Source organism: Maniola jurtina, chromosome 13 (genome assembly GCF_905333055.1).
Source record: "Maniola jurtina chromosome 13, ilManJurt1.1, whole genome shotgun sequence".
NCBI classification, from domain to species: Eukaryota; Metazoa; Arthropoda; class Insecta; order Lepidoptera; family Nymphalidae; genus Maniola; species Maniola jurtina.
Window position 1 is genome coordinate 5990088 of NC_060041.1, and position 24819 is coordinate 6014906.

The 24819-nt window shown below is 38.5% G+C and overlaps 2 protein-coding genes and 1 long non-coding RNA gene across 4 annotated transcripts in view; all 3 read right to left on the reverse strand.

The window, feature by feature from the left end:
* The window catches only part of LOC123871404, a 383067-nt gene that overhangs the window by 134508 nt on the left and 223740 nt on the right, over nucleotides 1–24819 (reverse strand). The window lies entirely within an intron of this gene.
* Nucleotides 706–7792, reverse strand: LOC123871374 (gephyrin). Its single transcript, XM_045915153.1, has 10 exons — nucleotides 7346–7792; nucleotides 6428–7185; nucleotides 4886–5040; nucleotides 4118–4259; nucleotides 3171–3250; nucleotides 2587–2693; nucleotides 2216–2375; nucleotides 1573–1684; nucleotides 1206–1411; nucleotides 706–1060 (listed from the first exon to the last, which is right to left on the reverse strand). The coding sequence occupies exons 2-10, from the start codon at nucleotides 7179–7181 to the stop codon at nucleotides 920–922; spliced, it is 1857 nt and encodes a 618-aa protein (XP_045771109.1). The 5' UTR covers nucleotides 7182–7185; nucleotides 7346–7792; the 3' UTR covers nucleotides 706–919.
* On the reverse strand, nucleotides 8350–24751 carry LOC123871363 (DNA replication ATP-dependent helicase/nuclease DNA2). 2 transcript variants are annotated; one of them, XM_045915134.1, is made up of 23 exons: nucleotides 24562–24751; nucleotides 23922–24489; nucleotides 23693–23835; nucleotides 22840–22976; nucleotides 22438–22648; nucleotides 21289–21516; nucleotides 20765–20897; nucleotides 20379–20538; nucleotides 18249–18364; nucleotides 17644–17764; nucleotides 17183–17371; nucleotides 16562–16662; nucleotides 16115–16256; nucleotides 15663–15797; nucleotides 14437–14603; nucleotides 13700–13805; nucleotides 13242–13377; nucleotides 12601–12690; nucleotides 11986–12089; nucleotides 10824–11007; nucleotides 10374–10556; nucleotides 9928–10113; nucleotides 8350–9417 (listed from the first exon to the last, which is right to left on the reverse strand). In XM_045915134.1, the coding sequence occupies exons 1-23, from the start codon at nucleotides 24586–24588 to the stop codon at nucleotides 9217–9219; spliced, it is 3768 nt and encodes a 1255-aa protein (XP_045771090.1). In that variant the 5' UTR covers nucleotides 24589–24751; the 3' UTR covers nucleotides 8350–9216. The 2 variants fall into 2 exon arrangements, with proteins under 2 accessions (XP_045771090.1, XP_045771089.1); XM_045915133.1 differs by having other exon boundaries at nucleotides 23693–23838.

Below are 24819 nucleotides of genomic sequence, written 5' to 3' on the forward strand. Positions count from 1 at the left end.
TTCACATAAATATTGTTTATAACATTTTAAGAAAATATCTTAAACTGTAAATTTTCGTTAAATAATAAAATAAATTGTTTGTAAATGTGGTGTTGTTTTGTTTGTACTAAAGCTGAGAAATCACTAATTTCTCATTTCTTTTTTATAATTTAGCATCCTTTATTATAGATCTTTACTCCTTACATCAATGTACTTTAGCACCTAATTTTTAAGAAAAGTTTTTGAAACTTATAATATTGCAACTTTAGGTCAAGAATCACAGCTTATTATAAGAAATACATTAAACATGATACGAGCTTTTGCTTACAACTTCATCTGGTTTATATAATTTATAGCCTTATAACACTAAGGGATTATGTAATCAGTGTAAGAATGTTCAGATTTGGATCATAACTTCAAGAGATTTCCCCCTACATGCAAAGTAACAAATATTACCTCCTTATAATATAGATTATATTAAACATAGATTCTATATACTTATTACATTATTAAAACACAGTTAACAAAAATTTTGCAAAATAAAATTAACTAACACTTTCAAATTACAAACAAGCAGGAAGACAATTATTATTGTACTAGGGTGCAAAGGCGGCCTTATCACTAAAATGATTTTTAAAAAGGAACTAAGAATTCAAGTCTATACAATAATTGTATCAATCATTTGAAAAACTGCATATGTCACGTTTTTCTCAAAAATGCTTTTTATGCTGTAAACGCTTCCTCAAAGATAGATGTAAAAACTTGGATAAAAACCTTCCTTATAAAGTTCAATCACTAAATTCAGCCCAAAATTCCTTCGGAATTCGTTTACTTCTGAATGAAAGAGTATTTATTGAGTACTTAAAAAAATATAATTATGTGACTTGAGCGGTTTTTGAAATGACCGATTCAATTATAAAACCCAAGTAAAGTAACAAGGTTAGAGTCTAGTGAGATCGATCCTGCCGGTGACGAGGGCGGGCACGGTGGCGCCGGCGCGCAGCTGCGGCACGCGCGGCGACGCGGCCGGCAGCTCCAGCAGCACGCTGGCGCCGCACGCGCTCAGCAACCGGCTACTGCACTGTAAACACACCACAATGCTATTATTAAGATAAAATAACTAATTAAAATTCGCTAACTTTGACTTGCGTGGTATAAGAACTTAAAGCAACGCTATGCGAATATTCGTAACATAAAATCCCTGGCAATATCTATAGCATAATGACCTGGTTCCCCAGCAGCGTGGCAACGGGAAAGTCCTGCGTGCTAGGGAAGTGCAGCACGGCGCGCGCGTACTCGGGGCGCGCGTCGAGGTGCACGTCGTGCGCGAGGCGCACGCCCAGGCGCGCGAAGTCGGCCGCGCGCCGCGTGCACTGCCGCAGCGCGCGCACCACGAACAGCAGGCAGCACACGTAGGCCGACACTGGATTACCTAGATTGGAAAGAACAATGGGCAGAATGATCCTTTAGTGATACCAGTTAAGACATATTTTGCCGGGTGCCGGGAGTCGAACATGGGACCTGCAAGTTAAAACGCACAAAGCACATGACTGCAGTAGAAAAATGGTCAAATTTCATAACTTGTTGACTTACCAGGTAAAGCGAAAATAAACTTGGTCTTCCCTTCAAACTCGCAAGTGGCAAAAGTGCTCGGTTTCCCAGGCTTCATGCACACACGTCCAAAATGCAACGTTGCACCGAAATCCTAAAAAATTCTATCATTTATTTGTGATGCTTATAATTTTAACCAAATAGGAAACCAATTCAGATTTCAACAATCATAGTGTCTCTTACAGCCACAGGGCACAAAAAAATTAACCTCTGGTCTGTACTACAGGGAATTAATTTATAGCTTTCACAATGTACCCTCAAATACAGAAAAATATTAAAAGTCTTTGACAATATTTTGGCCTTTTAATGCAGCAAATGTTAAGAAAAGTTATACGAGAACTAAAAAGCGTTTCACCACTTGGCCAATAAAGACAAACTAAATAGACCGCCCTGATAATAATGATTCTTGCAGAAAATGATATCATGTTTTCGCCTCTTTGTATAGTGTCCGGTAAACAACTTGACGATTAGCTGGCGAATGGTGGGTGCACGCGATTGGTTGATATGTCGCCTTTAGCTACCCAGATTTGTCAACTTTCTGCCACTACGCTGCTTAAGGTCTAAGTTGTTTGTTGGGCACTAGAACAGGCGGTTGTTAAATTACCACCAAGGCCCAAGTACTTACATTAATCAAAACCGGTTTGAGCAAGTCTCTGTCTCCCATAGAAACGCCTCCCGTGCATATGAGTATGTCGGTGCGCGGCAGAGCGTTGGCGATGGCCGCCGCGAGCGCACACGGCTCGTCGCGTGCGATGCCGCAATCTATACTCTCGTACCCGTGCTCCCTGTAACACAACAGGTCTAAATCTAGTGCGATCCTTTTCCGCAGGGAGCATTATGAAACTAATTCACTGAGAACTGGCAGTTTAAAAAAAAATACATAGTTGTGTTCGTTTGCTTTTTTTGTGCATATGTACAGGATTTTTGAAGGAAGGCTGAATAAACCTCTTCAGTGCTAGCGTGGCTTCGTGGCTGCTCTTTAGAAGTGGCACTTACTTGAGCAATGCTTTTAACATAATTCTATTAGAGTCCCTGATATGAGATGGGCGTAGGACACTGTCTGAAGGTTCCTGTAATTCGTTCCCAGTTGACATGATTGCTACCTGGAACCAAGAGAAGTCAAAGTAAAACACAAGGCCACACCAACCTACAAGGTAAACAATGGAGCGGACAATCGTACGCGGAATAGAGGCAAGAAACGTACATTCATATTTTAAAAATCAGTCAAGTGCACACGTAGGGTTCTGTACCATCGTAACAGATATAACACTTTCATATTTTTTAATTTTCATTTCGGCTGTTTTGAATTTTTTATTATTTGTTATTATAGCGACAATAGAAATATATATTCTATGAAAATTTAAACTTTCTTCCTATTATGGTTAACGAGATACAGCTGATAGAGACTGACAGATGGACAGCGGAGGTTTAGTAATAGGATTCCAGTCCAGGCATAAAGGCAAATTCTTACGATTTTCGGCTTAGTCCACTATCAATAGGGTACCTATTATATCAATAGGAAACTAATAAACTTTGCGCAGTTATGTGGCAACGATATTTCGATTAACAGATATATTTACCTTTGGGTAAGCTAATATAGGGACACTCTGGTAACCAGCTCCGGCTAAAATACCAATCTGTGCGGCGCCTATCACGTCACCTACAAATCAAATACATAAATGTAAGCCTTTAATCTTTGAGCCCACACATCTATATTGTAGATCCTCAAGGTGCGTATCTTGACAGCCTCCCTGGCGTAGTGGTCAGTGCTGTGGTCTTATCAGTGGGAGGTTCCGGGTTCGATTCCCGGCAGGGGTTTGGAATTTTATTATTTCTAAATTTCTGATCTGGTCTAGTGGGAGGATTCGGCCGTGGCTAGTTACCACTACCGACAAAGCCGTGCCGCCAAGTGATCTAGCGTTCCGGTATGATGCCGTGTAGAAACCAAAGGAGTATGGGTTTAATGAAAACTGCCATACCCCTTCCAGGTTAGCCCGCTTCCATCTTAGACTGCATCACCCTTACCACCAGATAACATTGCAGTCAAGGGCTAACTTGTATCTGAATAAAATAAAAAATCTCCCTTCTTCGATGAAATCGATTGATTTGTCAAGTGGCTGCCACTACCAAGAGAAAGTTAATCTTTACTTATACCAGGAAAATATCCATATATAACCTATGTTTTGCATATTTAACGAATGAAATCACGCGAATGAATTTCCGGGCTAGTAATATTATATTAACAAATAATCATACCTATACCTATTTTAACATTATAAATGTGAAATTGTTTTTGTTTGTTGGTTTCCGCTGCAACAGAGTAACGGATCGACTCGATTTTTGCATTATAGTAATTAAAGACTTGAAGATTAATAGAGGGTACTTTTATTCGGAAAATTAGAAAAAGTGCTCCCGGCATTTTAATAACAAAACTTAAATCCACGCGAAATCCCAGGCATTATCTAGCTAGAATATATATGTAATAATTATTATATTAAATTATAATATATTAAAGTACGACGGTTACCTTTTTCGACCAGCATAGAGCCAACAGGGATGTCAAAGCCAATGGGTCGTACATCCTGGTGTGGCTGCGGTGCCACAAGAACCTCAATTTCCAATTCAGTTTTATGATCATCAGAAGCCAAGATTAGCTTAGTATCTTCAACCTAAAATATATAGTAGCAATATAGTTATCTTATAGAATATGCTAATCACTAATGCCCTTCCGGGTTATGTTTTCCCTGTTAGCCTTAGCTATAATATTGGTACGTTTAAAAGAAGAGTCAATAGGCACCTTCTGGGCAGTAAGAACACTCTCGATCAAGCCACCTTTCAAACAAAAAAAAACTAAATTAAAATCGGTTCATTAGTTTAGGCGCTACGGTGCCACAGACAGATACAGAGATACACACGTCAAACTTATAACACTCCTCTTTTTGGGTCGGGGGTTAAAAAGCGAAGGCAAATTCGTACACTTGTGCGTGTGACACGCATGCGCTTTGCGGCACAGACTATGTAGGTATGTAGTGAATGTACTGTAAAGAATTGAATTTGAAATGATAGAATTATACTGTTACCTATCTACATTCTACTAATGCGAAAGTTTGTATGTATGGATGTTTCTTAGGTACTCTTTCACGCAAAAACTACTAGACAGATTTGGCTGAAATTTGGAATGGAGATAGATTATACCCTGGATTAACACAGGAAATTTTTTATCCCGGAAAATCAATGAGTTCGAGAACGAAGTCGCGGGCATCAGCTAATAAAAAAGTAAATAATATCGAGTTACCTGTACAACGCAATCAGCGCCTAGGGGTAAAGGCGCTCCGGTGTTGATTCTGGCGCATTCGCCGGGAGCGAGAGGCGTGAACGGAGTCTCCCCCGCCGTTACAGCGGCCCGCACCTTGCGCGTGCCAGCGCCGTCCAAGCTGAGGCAAGCGTAACCTACGAGTAAGTAATAATCAGTGGCGTCCACGGGATTCCAAGACAGAGTGGAAGGCATTAATTATTTTAGGATAGGTACCTATTTACACTAGGAATTTACACTGGTAGGTCATATTGAAAAATGAGTATTGGCCTTTTTTCTAGGGTAAGCAATGTTTTTATGCCTCAGTCCAGTGTTGTATAGGTGAGCTCTCGAAGAGATAAGTATGTCCCTTGCAAGTAAATATGGCCTGTGAGTGATTCAGCAACCTTTGACCTCTTATTTGTCACATATGATAAGTGCGTTAAGCGTTTTTCTTTAAGTATTTTACCGAATTTCTGGGTCAGCTCACTAGTATATTTCAGATCTTTTGATTTTGTCAACCCGTTGATAGCGATATTCAGAAGGATCCCTCTTGTGAATATGAACATGAAGATTGAAGCCATTATTTTTTTGGGTTTATTTGTTAATACCTACTTATCATATCATGACCTTGATTATTATTTTAAGTAAGTATATAAAGAAAAGTTGTGTCAACAAAGTTTAACAAAAGTTATGGCCATACTACAAACATTGAATTGGAATATGGCCTCTAAATACAATTGTGTAAATTCACTACTATGTGCGTGTAATTTAGCATGCTAAAATGACTTAAATTGCAAAACTGATGTCATAATAACATATTATGTCTGTAAAATTATAGGCTTGCAAATGTGAAAATTGGTTTTGTTTAGGTTCCTACTTATAAACCTGACATCATTATGTAGCGTGTGGGAATATATAGGTACTTAGGTAGTCAAAGAATTAATATAAGTATGTAATAAAGTGAATAGATTAACTTCACTATAATGCAAACTTGGTTTTTTTCCATGGTTGGAAAATAATTTATTTATATTTTTTCTTTTAAGTTTTAAAACAAACTAGGTAGGTTTTGCCTACAGCGTTACTGAGTCTTATGAAATTCTTTTTAACTAACAAAGTTTAAACAAATAGGTTAGGGCCTGTTTCAAAACCGTCATATAAACTTTATCTAAGGAATAAATTCGACATTTGAACAGCTCCCCCATTGTGTAAGAAAAACGTATTCATGGTCATCGTTATCGTCAAGAAATTCTGCCCTTTGATTGGTTCATTTGCTGTTTACCTTTTTGCACAGCCAAATTTTATTTCGATATTCTTGACGATAACGATAACCATGAATATGTTTTTCTTACACAATCGGAGGGCAGATTCCCAAAAAAAAAAACTGTCATAATGTCAAAATTCATTACCTAGATAAAGTTTATCTGGTGTTTGTGAAACAGGCCTTTAGTGATTCTTTTCATAACACCAGCACAAATAAATAAAGAGAAAAGTACCTATTAAGTACAATTTCATAATATTAGAAAAAATATTATTTTGACTAACCATCTTTAACAGATGCTGGAAATGGAGGAAATGGCTCCTTAGCGATTATGCCCTGAGCTACAACATGGGCCATACACTGTTCTAAAGGAATTACTTCTATTCTCTCCACCCACTTCAGCATCACAGCATCAACTGTATTGAAGGCCTCCTGCATCCCCATCATCGGATAAGGAGATTCTCGGGGTCTTAATGCAACTTTTGATAAATCCACTGCACTGTTCCGTTTATGTGGACAAATATGATCCACTTGCATTTTGTCATGAACTGTTTTAACTTCACTAAGCTCGTTGTTTATAAGTGAAATAGCATGAGACAAAACTACTTTAACAACTTCAATGCATTCGGTGACAGCTTTTTTACTTCCTGGAAAATTAATTATAAGCGTTCTGTCCTTAATGCCAGCGACTGCTCTAGACAACATAGCCATGGGAGTCTTCTTAAGACTTTCTATTGTCATTGCAATGGGTATAGCCGGCACTTCCCTCTGAATTATTGCTTTAGTTGCTTCCGGAGTTACATCCCGAGGACTTAAACCTGTACCTCCAGTTGTTAGAATCAGATCAATATTTGAATCACAAAAGTATTTAAGCTCTCGCTCAATTATTTCTTTTTCATCTGGTACAATTATTGTATGTATGTTGGCCTCTGGAAATTTTTCTGTTAAAAAATCAAATAGCGCTGGTCCGGATGTGTCTTGAGAATTATCCTTGAAGCAGCTGTCACTGACTGTAATAATTGCAACTGCCTTCACCATTTTTCTAAAATGTAAAATGCCATTAAAATATTTAAATAAAATACGTAATTATGTCTTTATTCATCAACGAAAAAATTAAGTTACTTAACATGTTTTTTAAAATATATTTTTGAAGCTTAGCAAGTAGTTACTTACTAAAACTTAATAAAAAAAAAATAACTTACGTTATTACGGTGTTGCAGCAGTGTTTCAAATGAAATTTTATTCTTTTATTACACCATAAAAACAAGTTAACTTAACTCGCTGATAAAATTTGTTTATGTAAATATTTGATGGTCGTTATCAAAAGTAAGCACCTGAGTTTTAATTTTAATTATACTACTCACTAGGCGAACTCGAGCCATATAATTTAGTTCAAGAATGGATTTATTTATTATTAGAACAAATAAATTTGGCACGGCTTTTGATTGACACTATATATATTATCGATGCGACGGTATTTAAAAACGGCGCACACTTTAAAAATCAAATGAGAACTATCTAAACAGAGCTCTGTGAGTTAAAAATAAAATTGCTTACGCTAAAGTAACTAGGTGTAAAAACAATAGGGAATGGAAATGGTGGAAAATGGAAATGTAATTTGAATTGAGAATATAATGAGAATATAGGTATTGCAAATGTCAATTCCATATGATTGATGACAGCTGACATCAACGTTGCCAGATGATATGAGGTGAATCCTACTAATTTGAGCCCTTGAAGGTATGAAAACCGTTAAAAATGTACGACGCTGCAGGCTGCGCTTCAGAATTGCGTGAATTTTAAACTGTGGATATAAAGTTGGATTTGCCTCGTCGATTTGAGGTGTTAAAAAATATATATGATAAAATAGTCCTACTTAAATATTTGAAAAAAGTACAAAAATCAAAACAAGGATACGAACATAATCCAAAAAGTATGAAATTCAAACATTTTGTTTCCTACCTTTTTGGCAACACTGGTTGACGTGCATACACGCTTTGACAATCAGCTGAGTTATGAAGTTGGCGGGAAATGTTATCAAGTGACGTGATAACTTTTCCCGCCAAATGATTTTAGAAACTACGTTTACAAAACAACGACTTTTTCGTTTTTTATTGAGGTTCTTGAAATCAATCATACATAATGTACTTAATAAAATAAAATACAGTTTAAAGTACTTACAGTAAAAATTAAAAGTTTATTATTGTGCATTCATAATTAGAAATATTAAAGCTATTAATTATTAAAACATTACCCACGGATCGTTGACGATGTGTCATACATATATTATAGTAGGTGTGCGTTTGGCATTATACGTTGCGTGTTCCTGGAAAACCTTGCGTGTTACTTGGCCAATTTTAATGCGTTTCCTGCATTATGTTCTTTTACTACTACACATATTAAATTATGAGTAGTTTATTAGATGGCTGTCACATGATGGTCACAATTTTTTTTTTAAATTTTATTTCAGAATTTAATGCATCGATTTTACGATTAACCTATGCAAAAGGGTCTTAAAATCTATCATAATTTTTGTATGACTTGAGTTGACAAGACACTTGACAAAAAAAATACCTATAGTGCGCGACAGATTGAGGAGGCAACTGGGATGGGGACGCCCCGCATACCCGCACATCCTCTTGCTCACCCGCAGCGGGTTAGCGTGGGGGCTGTCCCCGCCTCAAACCCCGATTGCCATCTCAACCTGTCGCGTAGGTACCTATAACCTACTATACTTTTAATCGTGTCGACGATGGTACTGATTCTGAGCACAACTAAATTTTAGAGTATTCGCATCCTCTTCTTACTAATGCAATCTGAATAGGACAGACACAGTTTGATAGTTTTAAATTTCATGTAGAGCCGTCAAACTTCGTCACTTTAGTTGCCAGTCGCGAGCCTATTGTTCATATTTATAGTGTGCACTGAAATTTGAGTCTTTAATTGTAAAATTCATGTTCCATCCTTTGTTAGCAATATTAAAAAGAAAAAGATGCAGATACTCTAAATTTAGTTTGGAAGAAAGACAACAGAATTGACGCCACTGTTATTTTAAATAACATAAGATTAACGATCACGTAACAAATGCCCCATATTTTATGTTCAACCTTGCCACAGTATCTTCTTCCAAGGTCACCGTCCGACAGGATTCAATGAGTTTCATGAGAGGAGCATATCGCTGCAAAGCGCGTAAGTTTCCTATCACGATGAGCTTGTGTTTGGCGCGCGTAACACTCACGGCCAGGCGCCGTTGGTCGTTGAGGACTTCCCCATCCTGTGAACCAAATAACCTAAGTTAAGCCACATACGTTATCAACAACATCAATAAATCAATTAGAAATCGTTAATAGTTATCGTACATAAATCGCAGTTTCTTGAAAAATATTGTGCCTTGTGCCGATGTCCACAATGTCGAGTTGACATCTTGTGCAGTTATTGTAGGCATTTGCGTGAAGGTTCTGACAATTGCATTAACATGCCTAGCACCAACGCCACTATTGTACCATCAACATACAATAGGTAGCGCGTGAGGTGCTTTGCAACGCATGCTTGGCATTAACAAATACTTAACTTCAATGACAAGTTATGGCAGTAATAACAGTATGTGATGATAGCTCACTAACTTCCGGGTGATTTTCTAACTCAGTGCTCAACTTCTGATGTTCACAGAGTGAATGTGAAAGAAAATTTTCAGAATAATATAAATAAACCCTTATTACCACTACGTACGATTGTTACGCGCTATTGTATCTTAATTGCTAAACGACTAATAATAAAATCTAACCTTGGGTCGTCGTTCATCGTTTTCAACGCGCTTGGTGCAAGAGTAAATGATGACGCTCTTGTCTCTGCCCTGGAACTGGTCCACGGTGCTCACTTCCACATCTTTTTCAGACAAAGCGCGTCGTAGTAAAGATACTTGATCTCGGTAAGGGGCTATGACGCCTATGTCCGAAGGGAGTACACCACCCTGAATACAAAAATATGAGTACATTTATTTTCACAGTCTCATTCGAATTGCCAGTATTTTTGTAGCCTTCCTAAAATACTACTGTCATGTTACCTACTGACAATGGCGAGTACCAACTTTTGATCACTTTTCTTACTTGAATCGCACTAATATCGTTATCGTCCGATTCCAAAATAGTATTTTCCTTATTACTATGTTATTTTTTGCATTTTGATCAACTCTTGGTACACGATCAGCTGGTGTCATTGACTCAGTCTTACCTGTTTAAATGTTTCAACCAAATCCAAAAGGACACATGCCTCATCACTGTTAGTAAACACTTTTTCGGTGTTATTTTTTGCTGCAGGAGGAATAATCGTGTTTAAAAAAACAGCGGCATCCTTGAACTCTGGACTACAAGCTGTCATGAGCCATGGCGACTCATCTGAATATAGAGATATTTTCTAAAAAGAAAAATTACCATTAATTAAAAAGGTAGCGAAATTTTAAACCTCTTTTTTAACCCCAGGCTTGAATTTTCAAAAAAAAATTCTTAGCGGATGTCTACGTCATAATAGCTATCTGCAATCTGCATGCCAAATTTCAGCTTGATCTGTCCAGTAAATTAAGCTATGCGTTAATAGATCAGTCAGTCAGTCAACCAGCTTTTCCTTTTATATATTTAAGTAGATAATTTATATTTAATAACATGTATGTAATTTATAATATACCTGCATATCTATTTTCAATTGAGCCTGTGCAACCTTCTGGTCAGCGCATTTCAGACTGTTGTTGTAAGCTACTTTGTTAGCAACTTCCACTAAGGCCTGGTTCATACGATATTGCAGTCTTAGCGTGCATGTCACATCATCCTTTATCAGTCTATGAAATAAGCTCTCCTCCATGCCGAGACGTCTAGAAAATTACAGATTAATTAAAAGTGCAACTTAAGGGTCAGCGCACACTGAGCAGCAAAATGCTCGAGCAATCTTCATTAATAAACTGATCATTAACTAAATCGCAACTGAAATAGAGTTCAAAATCGCGTGAAAGAAAAATAATAAGGATATAGCTATTTTGAATTCAATAAAATAGAGTTTTCACTAGCGTGCAAGAGATAAATATTCTAATCTTTGCTGAGAGATAGAAGTTATGCGACTGAAAGATGGTTGTTAAATTAATTTTAGGTCTCAACACTGAGCGAGCTAAATTGCACTAGAAAGTCCTCATAATAGCGTCGTAAAAGGAGTCGCTATTTATTCAAACGTATTTTTTTTTAATTTATAGACTAGCGCTCGGCTGCAATCAGACCTGGTAGCAAGTGATGATGCACCCTAAGATGGAGTGCTTAGCAGAGTGATTCCTTTTTTACCAAGAAGGTACTAGTATACTTTGGTCTGTGGTCGCACGTCGCACTGCCGTCTTGCGTTCTGTTTGTTTCAGCCCCTAATGCAGAAACGACGCGGACCACAGCCCTCAATGTAATAGACTGACCCGTGCCAATGCTCGTAAAATAATACTTGCCACAAAATACTAAATAATACTCTAGTCACACACATTTTTAAATATTAGAAATACTTCCAAATTGACACGAAACTTTGCCATATAAAAGTTTATAAGGGGCATGCGCACAATTCTGCGTCATAAAGCGGACTATAATGGGAAGAGTACTGAAACGTTATACGTTGGTACTTGGTACTATGAAACACCATATCATATAGAACATTTATATCTCTGACGCGGACTGATAGGTATATCCCCAAACTCGGACAATTTTACGCCACATAAGACTACTAATGAGTTTATGTCTGCTTCACCACTTCAGCACATCTAGAAGTTTGAATACTTAAATGAGCGCTCAGATTAAGTGGCTCGAGCATTAAGTAGGTATACCTTGCACTTCTACTCCTCACTACAGGCGGCAATTGTTCCGGGTCTCCGACCAACACAAAACGCTTCGCTGCGAACAAGGGACGTAAGACCGTGCTTTGCAACACCTAGAACAAAATCAAAATCATTAATTCAAAGTAGGTACTATTGTACGCCGTTTGATCGTCTGAATTATTAGATTTGTAAGATGATAATATTATAGTGGTGATAATTAATTACGTAAACTTAAAACTAAAGCTAAGTCTGAGAAAAGCTCACAACAAACTCAGCTGGGTGAACAATTAAGTTCTTTAATAAATTACATCAGACTGTGTGTGTGTGCGCACGCGCGTACTTGCGAGTGTGTCTGTATGTGTAGACAAGCTCTCAGGTAAAAGCTAGTGAAATTATTAATTTTTAAATATAAACCTTTGTTTTTAAAAACAATATTATCTTTTATATTGTATATCAATTATATTGTATTTTATACTTTCAAAATATTAAGCAGTAAAGATGTTTAAATTTAAAAAAAAACCAAATTGAAGCAAAAAGTGGCGGTTAACAGCTCTAGCGGGCGCGGGCATTTTGTTGACATGTGTCTTACAAAATGACTTCTACAAAATATTTCCAGTAAATTACCTGTGTGGCTTCATCAACGATGCACACATCAAACGTGGTGCGAGCCAACATCGGATGTGCGGCGCCCAGGCAAGTTACGCCAACCACCTCCTGTAATATTGGTCTTATATCAATAAAAATAAAATATAGCGTAGGTTAGGTATAGGTAGGTACTTGCTGATAACGTAGCTTTCTACAGGTGAAAGAATTTTTAGATTTGTTCAGTAGTTTTTGAGTAGGTAGGTGTATTGATTACAAACAAACAAATCTTTCCTCTGTATAATATAATAAAAAAATAGATAGATGGAAATATAGATAGTATAGAAAAGCGGAAATCCATACTAACATTATAAATGTGTGTCTGCCTGTTTGCTAGCATTTCACAGCCCGTCGGTTTAACTGTTTTAATGAAAATTGGTACAGGGATAGCATGCATCCCGGGGATGAGACATCCAACGGAACGTTAACCATATAGGTACTTCGCGGCAGCTCAGTAAAAACTACAAATACATATGTTATTAGGGTTATTACTATTGCAAGAGGTATTTGGTATGAAATCCTGTTAAAAGCAACGAGTTCAGCAATACCTACCACATAGATTGTTTCCTTAATAACGTATGAATGAGAGAGAAATCAAAATCAATAAGTAACCAATAACGTACCATAGAATCGTAGAGTTGTGCGAGTTGCTCAGTAGAGTGACACTTTTGTATGAGGGTGTGTTCACACCGCGAGAGTAACGCCGGGGCGACCCGACTAGCTGTGCCCAGTCGCATTACTTGGACGGATTTTGGTAGCCTGCGATACACAAAACAAATACTAGAATAAAGACCGGCGGCAAGAAGAATAAGATAATATTATTTGAAATTGTCCATCTCTGTTCATACATTTTGTGTAGAAGTAATATAAGCCTAAAAAAACTAGTCACTCTCCAAAACAAGTGTGTACAGATGCAGTATCAAGATAATGGACCTGTCGCCTTAGATCTATACACCAAAATTAAATTTTAGAAAACAGAATTAAACATTTGCCAAAAATGGAAAATAATTCGCACAGCTGATTCATTTTAGCTCTAGGTCTGAGCCAAGCTAATTGCGTGAAGTGTGAATGATGTGCATACCTATTGAGCACAGTGTCGACGGCAGAGTGCGTGTGCGCAGTGACCAGTACGCGCTGCTTGAGCCCCACTAGCATTTGTATGAGCACGCTAATAGTTTGCGTTTTACCTACGGAATTATAAGTCTAGTTAAAAAATCTGATTATTCGAACATTGACCAAGAAACTAGATTCTTAGGATTCTTAGACCATTAACTTAATAAAATAAAGGATGATAGAAAGTCTAGGACCAAATGATTGAATCAAGTTATAGCTTCAAATATTCATTTCCAAACCTGCGATTGCCAAAGATTTTATGATCACCATTCAACACAGTGCAGTGTACAAAAATCTCTTTAACTAAATCATATATGGGTAGCTCTAAACATGCTGCTTTTTTCAATAGGACAATAGGACAATTCATGCGGAATAGGACAGCTACAACTAACACTTAGAGATGTCAATTTAATTCGATTCAAGAGCCTAGTTCACGATGGCCCAACACGTTTGGGGAGTACCGCGTTTTTATTTGCAAAATTTGCAAACTGTATTTGCAAATTGTTTCAAGGTCCTATAATGAAGACTGAAGAGGTGGAAACTGGAAAGCCGGCCGCAAGAGGCAAGTATTCGTCGAGTATACTTGTGCACGTCAAGTACATTCGCTAATCTAGGTGGGCCACTGTTTACAAGCTGCACTAAACATTTACATCAACACAAAGAAACCATTGTTTTAGTGAGAATATTATTAACTTGTTGACTCACCAGTTCCGGGAAGCCCCTTCAACAAGACGTAATGTTCGCATGCTAAAGCCTTGAGTACAGCGCGCTGTTGCTCAATATTCAGTGAGCGCATAAGCTTTGACCCCAAGCGACCAACTTCACGAGGTAACTTGGGTACAAATTCTGGCGGTGCTTGGTCTATTATTAAACTGGAAGTAAAAAGAACTAGTTTTGTTTATCTGTAAATAATAATCATTGATATTTGATTTTCACCACACAGCCACAGGCAACATTCAGTCAAGCAAACTGAGTTAATTACGTGTTACTACTACTGGAACATCAGCCCGTCCGCACACATAGGGTCGGTAGCACGGCTGAGCTCTTAAGAGGGATGGAGTTGAGTATCGCTTCTTTACGCATAGCAATAGTGAGTATTTAGTTTAGTGACACCAAGAAGTCTATGGTCATCAATATGTGGGGTACCGTATGGGTATATTTGGACTCCGTTAGGTCGTAAAGGATACACCCAAGTTATGTACACTATTTTTATTTATCCACATTATATACAAAATAAGAAATTACACTAAGAGTTGTATTTACAGAATGTTATTTACACGGAACAGAAGTGTTCTATTCATTTATCGCGAATCGTCCAAAGAGGTGGACGCAACGACCGTCAAAGCAGGCGGATAGAACGAACTGGACACGGGGGATATCCCGATATGGGGATTTCCCAATCCACCGTACTCCATTACGCAAAACCCAGTAAATACCGGTTCTTACCGGTTGCAAGCGCCCAAGTATAGGCACGCAGGTGGTGTTCGCAGGTGTGGTTCGCAGGTGCCATTTGCAGGTGGCATTCTAGGAATTGGCTTGCCGCGAACCACCGTCGTCTAACAACAAACAGTTGCGCGACTACCAAACGCGGTCTAACCAACCTACAGTAGTCGGTCGCCACAAGTCTTTCTCCTCGACGCCGAACCCTTTATCATGGACATGACACTGCCTCCGAACCAAGAGTATGGAGCCCGTTTTACCTTGAAGTGAGAAAAATGACGAAAGACCGCTGACTGTGTGTGTATTATTCTGCCATTGGTATCTAGTATCTACTTCAAAAAACCTTAAAAGCCCATATTTGAATGTTCGCTCAGAGACATCCGAGGCATTACAAGTTGACGGTAACCTTTATTGTCATAGATATTTAAGTATTATATGCACTATAACAGCTGTCATACTAAAGATATACAACTCTGCCAATTTGTACTCACGTTCTAAGCCTCAAGGCGCGGTCGCTGTCTTCCATAAGTACTCCTAAATTAGTCAAGTTTTGGACAGTGGTTGCGAAGGACTCGTATGTGTCTATGTGAAACACTGTATGTTCGTTTAGCCGACGACTCAAATCCCTGAAATTTTTTTAAGCTTCATAACTAGATTCATATGTGTCTATGTGAAACATTGTATATTTGAATCACTGATGACTCAGATTCCTGAAATTTTTTGAAAGATTTATAACTAGGCTTGTATGTGTCTATGAGAAACACTGTATTTGTTTAGCCAACAACTCAAATTCCTGAAAATTTTTGAAAGCTTTATAACTAGGCATTATGTATCTATGTGAAATACTGTTTATTAAGCTGGCAGATTTCTTTTTCTATCTAAATATAAGCATATAGCACCTAACACAAACTGCAGCATTAGAATCAGAGCAAAATATTATTACCTTTCCAAAAGTATATGGAACTCATTGCTATTTGATACAGTAACTACGCCGGCAGCTATCCATGGGCGATTTTCTATGCTTACTATAGAAAATTCTCCTTCTTGAGGCCCTTTTGAAGGCTTATCCCCAATATGTGAATGCTCTTCAAAATAAATAAATATACAAATTATAATAATATATTCATAGTAATCTTGACTTATACCTATTATTTATACTTGTAATTTTTCATTATTAATATTAATAATTAAAAAAAAATTCTTTGTCTGTCTGTCTGCTAGCTTTTCATGTCCCATCCTTTAAAAATCTCGGGATGGACATAGGCTACAATCTCGGAAAATCAAAGAGTTCCCACGGGATTTTTGAAAATCCTACATCCACGCGGGCATCCTCTAGTATTGTAAATTAAAAAGGTAATTTATAATTTCTAGGTAAATAAATCCTGCATACCTGGACTTAAAGACTCTCGCACAAAAATATGTGCAAATCTATCGCCAGAGCTTATGACTGATTTTAATTTCAAATTAACTGCGCATCCGCCGCGTTTGGCACTGCAATCAAAAAAAATAAAAGTATGAAATACACTTTACAGTTCCTGGCACTAGTTAAAACTCATAAAAAAAGTGGATTCATTCAATCATTTATTTCAGCTGTTTGGCTGTTATTGATGCAAGTTACTGATGTTATTATCACAAAGTATAGGGTAACCTAGTGGATAATTAGGGGAGTCGGGGGTTCAATCCCAGCCATGCCTTAGATTTTTGGAGTTATGTGCGTATGCCTTAACGGTGAAGAAAAACATTGCGAGGAAACTACATGCCAGAGAGTCCTTCCGTTTTCAAAGATGTCATAGCTATAATCCCTATGGATTTGGCTTAAATCCTTCTCATTCTAAGAGGAGACCCGTGCTCAGTAGTGGGCCACCTATGGGTATTATAATGGATGGATTGATTCAAATATTTTAAATGATTATTAAATTCAAAAACCGGAGTTAATTTATTTATAGTGATAATACGAATTCCATTCTAACAAAATATTCAAAATATATGTAACTTGAAATTGAAAACCTACCGTTTTTCAGCGCTTTCCGTCCACAAGGCGTGCAAAGGAGAGGTGATCATCTGTCCCTTTTCCTCGAGTTTCAATAGGCTAGTCCAGTGCAGGAAATACTTGACGTGTTGTGGGGACAAGTGGCCTAACGCTTCATCACGCAACTTTGATAGCGGATGCGTTTCTGATACCATGGGGCCGTCTGTGTGCCTGAGATAAAATAATTTAATCGAATGATTTAAAAAATACCTATTTTAATTCATACAAGATTTTATAAATGCCACAATGTGTCTCAAATCCACAAGAAAACTGATACAAAATCGGCTAATTTTCGAAATTTAAATAGTTAGCAAACTTAGAAGTAACAGCGGACGTTGATTTTAGGAATTTTGGAAACCCACATTTTATTTTCCACCCTATTTAATTTATTTTTCACATTGGCATCATCCCAATTTACCAAAGTGTGTTCACACCAAACTTACCACAAATGTAATGAGCATAGCGTAAGGTATGGGCATTTTGAGCAAGCATTTTGGTGATGAATTGGCTCAGGCATGCTTTGTTGCAACAGCCGTGAAGCGTCCTCAATGTCTACTATTTGATCTGTTGATGAAATAAAAATATATTGAATGACGATATACAAGTTATTTGTATCTTAAAGTTAAAATAGAAATTGTTTTTTTTTTTTATTATAAAATAACACACTTTTAGCTTTTGAACTCACTGGCTACGACGCGTTCCCACAATGTTGTCACCGTAATTTATCGTTATCGTTATTAGAAAAGAGTCGTGGACGACATGCGACAGTTAATCGTGCCGTTCTATATGTGAACACCTACCTCCATTCAAATATACAAACCATGACGTTGTAAACTGCATGACTATTTTATCGTCACAAAAGATCAAGAACGCGCCCTAAAAAGGAATATCCTTACTAACAAGTAGCATCGATAGAAAAATAATAAATAATAATGATTTCAGTTACCACCTTGGACTCCTAAACGCAGCTATGGCCAAATTACACTAAAACGCCTTGCCAAATGTATTGGTCAAATATGTTTGCCCAATAAGTACAGTTTAAACTAACCAACATCAATAGTCCGTGGTCCTGCCGCCAAATGTTGTACCAGTTCGTTACGCAACATCATCAAATCTCGTCTTTCAGGATACCCGCAACTCACTTCGCGAAGATCTATTCGCTCCCTGTAACCAAAAACAGTAATCTTACTCTGACATTGAACTTGCGCAGTCAGTGAATCATCTTTCTATTATTATTAATTTTTTTTTAAATTAAGGAAGGGCCCTTCGATGTGGCGGTCCTTGTCTATCTTATAGGGCGCTGCGTGAGTTTAATTGCAGACAAAATAGTCAAAACATAGATTGACCATTTACCTGAGTAAGTTATTATATTTTTACAATATACATCATAGTGCCGGTCTTTATGGCCAATCTATGATTTGTATGTAATAGTGCAGACTGCGCTATTTTAGTGCAGAACTCAAGGAAGAGTCCTTGATCCAACTTGCTGGTGATTAGCAACGTTAAATTGTCAATTGTTACTCGTTTACCAGTTTTCTGCTCGAGTACAAATCGCAACCTAACAAATTTAGGGCAATCACCCAACAAGTGGATCACTGAATCCTCCTTGTTCGGTTTGCATTGATGGTGAATGAGATGGTGTAAAGTGAAGCGCAACCGCGTGGGTTGTTGTTGTGCCGCGCGACCACTCTTCATCTCACGTCACTACTGCTATGTCGAGTTGACTCACTTCAAGTACAGCAGCAAGCCTCGTTGCAGTGCAGTGGCGGGGTCCTGCTGCCTCTGCAAGCTGAGCATCATGCCATAGAGCACGAGTTGACCGCGGTGTTCCGCCGACACTGAGGCGCGACCACTCTTCATCTCACGTCACTATTGCTATGTCGAGTTGACTCACTTCAAGTACAGCAGCAAGCCTCGTTGCAGTGCAGTGGCGGGGTCCTGCTGCCTCTGCAAGCTGAGCATCATGCCATAGAGCACGAGTTGACCGCGGTGTTCCGCCGACACTGAGGCGCGACCACTCTTCATCTCACGTCACTATTGCTATGTCGAGTTGACTCACTTCAAGTACAGCAGCAAGCCTCGTTGCAGTGCAGTGGCGGGGTCCTGCTGCCTCTGCAAGCTGAGCATCATGCCATAGAGCACGAGTTGACCGCGGTGTTCCGCCGACACTGAGGCGCGACCACTCTTCATCTCACGTCACTATTGCTATGTCGAGTTGACTCACTTCAAGTACAGCAGCAAGCCTCGTTGCAGTGCAGTGGCGGGGTCCTGCTGCCTCTGCAAGCTGAGCATCATGCCATAGAGCACGAGTTGACCGCGGTGTTCCGCCGACACTGAGGCGCGACCACTCTTCATCTCACGTCACTATTGCTATGTCGAGTTGACTCACTTCAAGTACAGCAGCAAGCCTCGTTGCAGTGCAGTGGCGGGGTCCTGCTGCCTCTGCAAGCTGAGCATCATGCCATAGAGCACGAGTTGACCGCGATGTTCCGCCGACACAGGCGCGTTTATCTAACGTCACTATTGCTATGTCGCGTTGACTCACTTCAAGTACAGCAGCAAGCCTCGTTGCAGTGCAGTGGCGGGGTCCTGCTGCCTCTGCAAGCTGAGCATCATGCCATAGAGCACGAGTTGACCGCGATGTTCCGCCGACACAGGCGCGTTTATCTAACGTCACTATTGCTATGTCGCGTTGACTCACTTCAAGTACAGCAGCAAGCCTCGTTGCAGTGCAGTGGCGGGGTCCTGCTGCCTCTGCAAGCTGAGCATCATGCCATAGAGCACGAGTTGACCGCGATGTTCCGCCGACACAGGCGCGTTTATCTAACGTCACTATTGCTATGTCGCGTTGACTCACTTCAAGTACAGCAGCAAGCCTCGTTGCAGTGCAGTGGCGGGGTCCTGCTGCCTCTGCAAGCTGAGCATCATGCCATAGAGCACGAGTTGACCGCGATGTTCCGCCGACACAGGCGCGTTTATCTAACGTCACTATTGCTATGTCGCGTTGACTCACTTCAAGTACAGCAGCAAGCCTCGTTGCAGTGCAGTGGCGGGGTCCTGCTGCCTCTGCAAGCTGAGCATCATGCCATAGAGCACGAGTTGACCGCGGTGTTCCGCCGACACTGAGGCGCGACCACTCTTCATCTCACGTCACTATTGCTATGTCGAGTTGACTCACTTCAAGTACAGCAGCAAGCCTCGTTGCAGTGCAGTGGCGGGGTCCTGCTGCCTCTGCAAGCTGAGCATCATGCCATAGAGCACGAGTTGACCGCGGTGTTCCGCCGACACTGAGGCGCGACCACTCTTCAACTCTAATGGCACAATTGCTGTCTTAGCATCTGCAAGTCGATTGAAACTTTTTAGTATTTGATGCTCCCATGTCTTATGGGGATTTAATAGTTTCTATCAAACGGTACATAATGCCGGCGATGATTGAGGTTGGTTTTTCTTTCTGAACTCTAAAGTTTCGATGGATACAATATGCTATACGTAATATCTCGCAAAATATGTGTTTAGAAAATTAAAGAAAAAATATAACGAATTTTATGAGATAGCTATCCTTACCTCCACGGTCATGTATTGAGACCTGTAAAGTAGCGTCAATCTTTCCTTTCAAGCCCAGTTGGGGGCAGCAAACATTTTCTTCAATATCTAATACTTTTTCAATCTTTCCATTCCAACTACGTTTGACAGTTTGCTAAAAATATATGAAATGATAATTTTACAGCTTGTGTGACGCAATTGAAGGCGTGCTTACGTAGGTGCGGGTAAGGTTGGACGTCATTTACCGGTGCGCTGACTGGTGGACGCTACTGGTGGCCAAGCCGAGCCACTGGTCGCGGCCTCCAATCGCAGCCACTGTTAGCTATACGTGACCACCAGTTGTAGCCACTGGCACGTACTATAGTTGAACCATTATGAACGTGTGTGAGACCTCTCGCTTGCACTTACAGGCTTTATGGAACTGAAATCTGATGCTATGGTGTTGTGTGTAGTGTGTTTTCCAGAATGCAAGGTATCTCTGTGTTCCGAAGAAGAAAATAATGATACATGTATTATAATGTTAAGAAACTACAATAGGCACTTACTGATGATTTTGCACTTGACGCTAAATAAGTCTGCATAAAATCAGCAAGAGGTTGTATGTACATCTGTATGTTTGATCGCGCTTCCGTCTCGGATATTCCTGCGTCGTACAACATTTGTATAGACTCTTTTATCAGTTTATCAGCTTCAGCGCCTAGTTCAGATGTGTTTGTTATATTTTGTGTGAGAGATTTTTGCACTAGCTCATGAACAAGTATACCTATGGTCATCTGAAAGGATAAAATGACAGTCACTTATTTATTATGTTTGGAAAAAGGTTTTTTTAAAGTTATAATATCAAGATAAAACACATTCTCATCTGTAAATGTAAATATTTTGAGGCTTGGCACAATGGTTTATTCCAACCCGGCTCTTAGAAGTTTCAATTGAGCTAAAAAATTTGGTTAGATATACAGTGATTGTATTAATAAAGTGCATACATAATAGGGAGGTACTATGTCTCATCTATACTTGTGGCCAGGAGCACTGAATATTGGACAGTGGCAGAGCCACTGTGATCGTTACTAGATGTGTACCAGTAACCCCCACCAAGTCGTGGTTAGCGTTACCTATTTGCATCTTCTTCTTCTCTCTTCTTCTCTCTGGGCTGGTTTCCGCACTTAAACGTTTCCGTCACCTATTTGCATTTAGTAATTAATATTTATCTGTATCGCAAGCATACAAAACTGTAGATGTTTCATTTTCACCTGTTAGGTACTATACCCGGCAGGAACATTGAACTAAGACAAAGACAATTGACAGCTTTAGTTTCGTAAAACGAGTATTATAGATTAGTAGCTTGTTCACACAGGCTGCGTAAGCGTTCTGTAAGCGTAGTCGTAGCGCGTACCATTGCGTTGTAATGTATGAAACTGTATGAAACATGGCACACCGCTTGCGTAAAGCGTGGACGTATGCGTAACCCGGTGTGTTAGGGGTTTACGCGCGTCACTACGCACGTGTCACGTGTATCGGCCGTAAGACTAACAACTTCTCAGCAACAAAACATCACATAAATATGAGTGACAAAGGCGACATCGATACTCAACGAAGCGGAAGCTACCGATTATCTCTTTCTAAAGTTGTGTAATCTTTTCTGCTGGGTGCTGTACTACTACAGAAATTGCATGTAAAAGTAAAAGACTGAGTACCGCAGAATTAGCAGAATCAATCCCCCGCCATCGCTCCTGCAGCACAGCCTTCCGCTTACAGAAAACACCCGCCACGACGCTCGTGCTAGACACCAAGTGGTCGGGCCTCAGCACCAACAAGCCTGATGTATTGTTAATGGTGTAACAGCCCAAGGTATCGCGAGTTGCAAGCACGCTCACTATTTCACCCGCTTCCAATGGTGTGTTTAACCTGAAAGCCAATCCACAAATATAATACAAATAATAATAATCATATAGGTTTAGTAAAAAGTTGGTAGATTTTTATACCCTTTCCAAGTTAGTCAACTTCCATCTTACATTATCACTTACCACATAAACTTGTCATGTAGGCTATCTGTTATCAGCTAGCAAAAATTAGTATCGAAATCACACTTGACTTACCAGATTCCCTCAATAAAACAAGTGCCTTTATTGTTATTATCATTTTTAAGTTTCAGCTCAAGTTTACAATTATGTCTCTTCACAGACAACACCTCACATCTCTGTATCACACTTAGATCCAAGTCTTCTTTAATGTCCTGTAGAAAAACATCAAAAATAAAACTAAGCTGTCATAAACTCATAGCTCAAAGAGTATCTAATAGTCCAATAATGGTTCAAATTCTACCTGTTGGATTGTCAACCTACACCTAACTCAACATACATGGTTGCAATTTATATAGTAAATTTTGTTCCTTTCCCAGCTAACTTCTAATCATCATAATTAATTAAATGAAATCAATTCATCTAAATAATTTAAATAGATTTCATGGCAGGCTGAAATCTGAATCAACTCCTACTTATAATGCTGTTATATTAGTTTAGCATTTTAATGGACTGGATGATGGCAATCTAACTCGCAAAAAGTGAAACAAATAATTGCGGCAATGAATGTTACTTCTATGCTAATATGCCCAAGTGTTGCCCATATTATGAGTGGGCATGTTCATATAACCTTCATTTCTGTTCAAAAAGCTCCCTGAAGGAAAAGCTGTCCTGGGACACTTCATAACTTTTTTCATAAATTAACTCCTTGAAACCTTTTTCTATTAAGTAAGCTATGAAAATTGTACAATCCTACTAGTTAGTAAAATTTTACACACATCCCTTGTAGTGCATTCTAGACACATTGTAATGCATTGTGCTGAAAAATAGCCTAACAATAGAATATTTTTATGTTATTAGAAAGGAAATGGAATATTAGTAATTTTTAACATGCCTCAGACTTAAAAAAAGTTGGTTAGGAAACATTTACCCCTTCAATATCAAGTTCCCAGTCATCAAACATATGATTTTCTATACATTCAAGCACTTTTGCTGTGGACCCGCTCTTTGATGGTGACTGATCATCACATTTTTGACTTGTTAATGTGCAAGATTTTGGTGAAACACTTATTGCTGCTGTAAGTTAAAAGATGACAGAATATTAAGACTGTGACAAAAATTTCTAAATAAGAAACTTTATATGATGATAACAATGTTACCTGTTAGAGTTTTCTTGGGTGATCTATAATGTACCTCATTACTTGAATTTTTTACACAATTATTGTCAATTTCTTTGCAGTTGTGATTATAGCAATTTTCTTTTTCATGTGATTTATTACTCTTTCTAGGACTAGATTGCACTTTTGATACACTTGAATGATTATCTTGTGTTTTGTTTGTAATGGATGATGGATGTTTCTGTTGGCTGTTAAAATGTATTAATTCTTCTTCATTATCAACAAATAACTTCTTTGTAACGTCCTTTCTAGGTGAACTTTTTATAGCTGAAGAACTAGGTGTTTGTGAGGTGTTAGTGTTTCCAATATGCATTTCATGCCTATGATTACTGTCTATTTTAATTTTTTTCACTGAATTATCACATTTTGTAAGGTCTTTTCTGATATTGTCATGAACTATTTGTGCAGGAGAATCAGCTTTCCTTTTAGATGTCTTAGTTGTTGCTATTGTTTCAGAGTCTTGTTGCTTAACGGGTGATATCTTTTCTTGACTACATGATTTGAAAAATTGAGTAATCGCTTTTTGATTCTTCACTTGACTACCCAAAGTCTGGAAAACACGTTTAGATTTAATATCCACAATTATTCAAAAAAGAACATTTTAAAAATGTTACCTACCTACCTTTTTTAAACTCAGGGCTTTGGGCATACTGAATGAATCATTGAATTCTAATAAAACAACATGGTTTACTTAAAATTCACAACATAATTACAATTTTAGTTTAATAAAAAACACAGGAAACTTGAAAAATCACTAAGTAAAACTTTCCCGCGTTTAGTAGATTGAAATGAGAAAATAAGATTTGAGAAATCTACTAGGTATTGACAGTAGATTGACAGCATTTTGACAGAAGGTTTTTGTTTTAAATCTGGCTTTACT

Coding starts and splice junctions, on each gene's coding strand:
- LOC123871374 (XM_045915153.1), bottom strand. CDS start 7,181: ATGGTGAAGGCAGTTGCAATTATTACAGTCAGTGACAGCTGCTTCAAG. Junction 2,376..2,586: donor ATGTTAAAAGCATTGCTCAA/GTAAGTGCCACT, acceptor GTTGTGTTACAG/GGAGCACGGGTACGAGAGTA. Junction 1,061..1,205: donor CCACGCTGCTGGGGAACCAG/GTCATTATGCTA, acceptor GTGTGTTTACAG/TGCAGTAGCCGGTTGCTGAG.
- LOC123871363 (XM_045915133.1), bottom strand. CDS start 24,588: ATGCCCAAAGCCCTGAGTTTAAAAAAG. Junction 20,898..21,288: donor CGTCAAGTGCAAAATCATCA/GTAAGTGCCTAT, acceptor ATATATTTTTAG/CAAACTGTCAAACGTAGTTG. Junction 18,365..20,378: donor GGCTTGCTGCTGTACTTGAA/GTGAGTCAACTC, acceptor TTTTGGTTACAG/GGAGCGAATAGATCTTCGCG.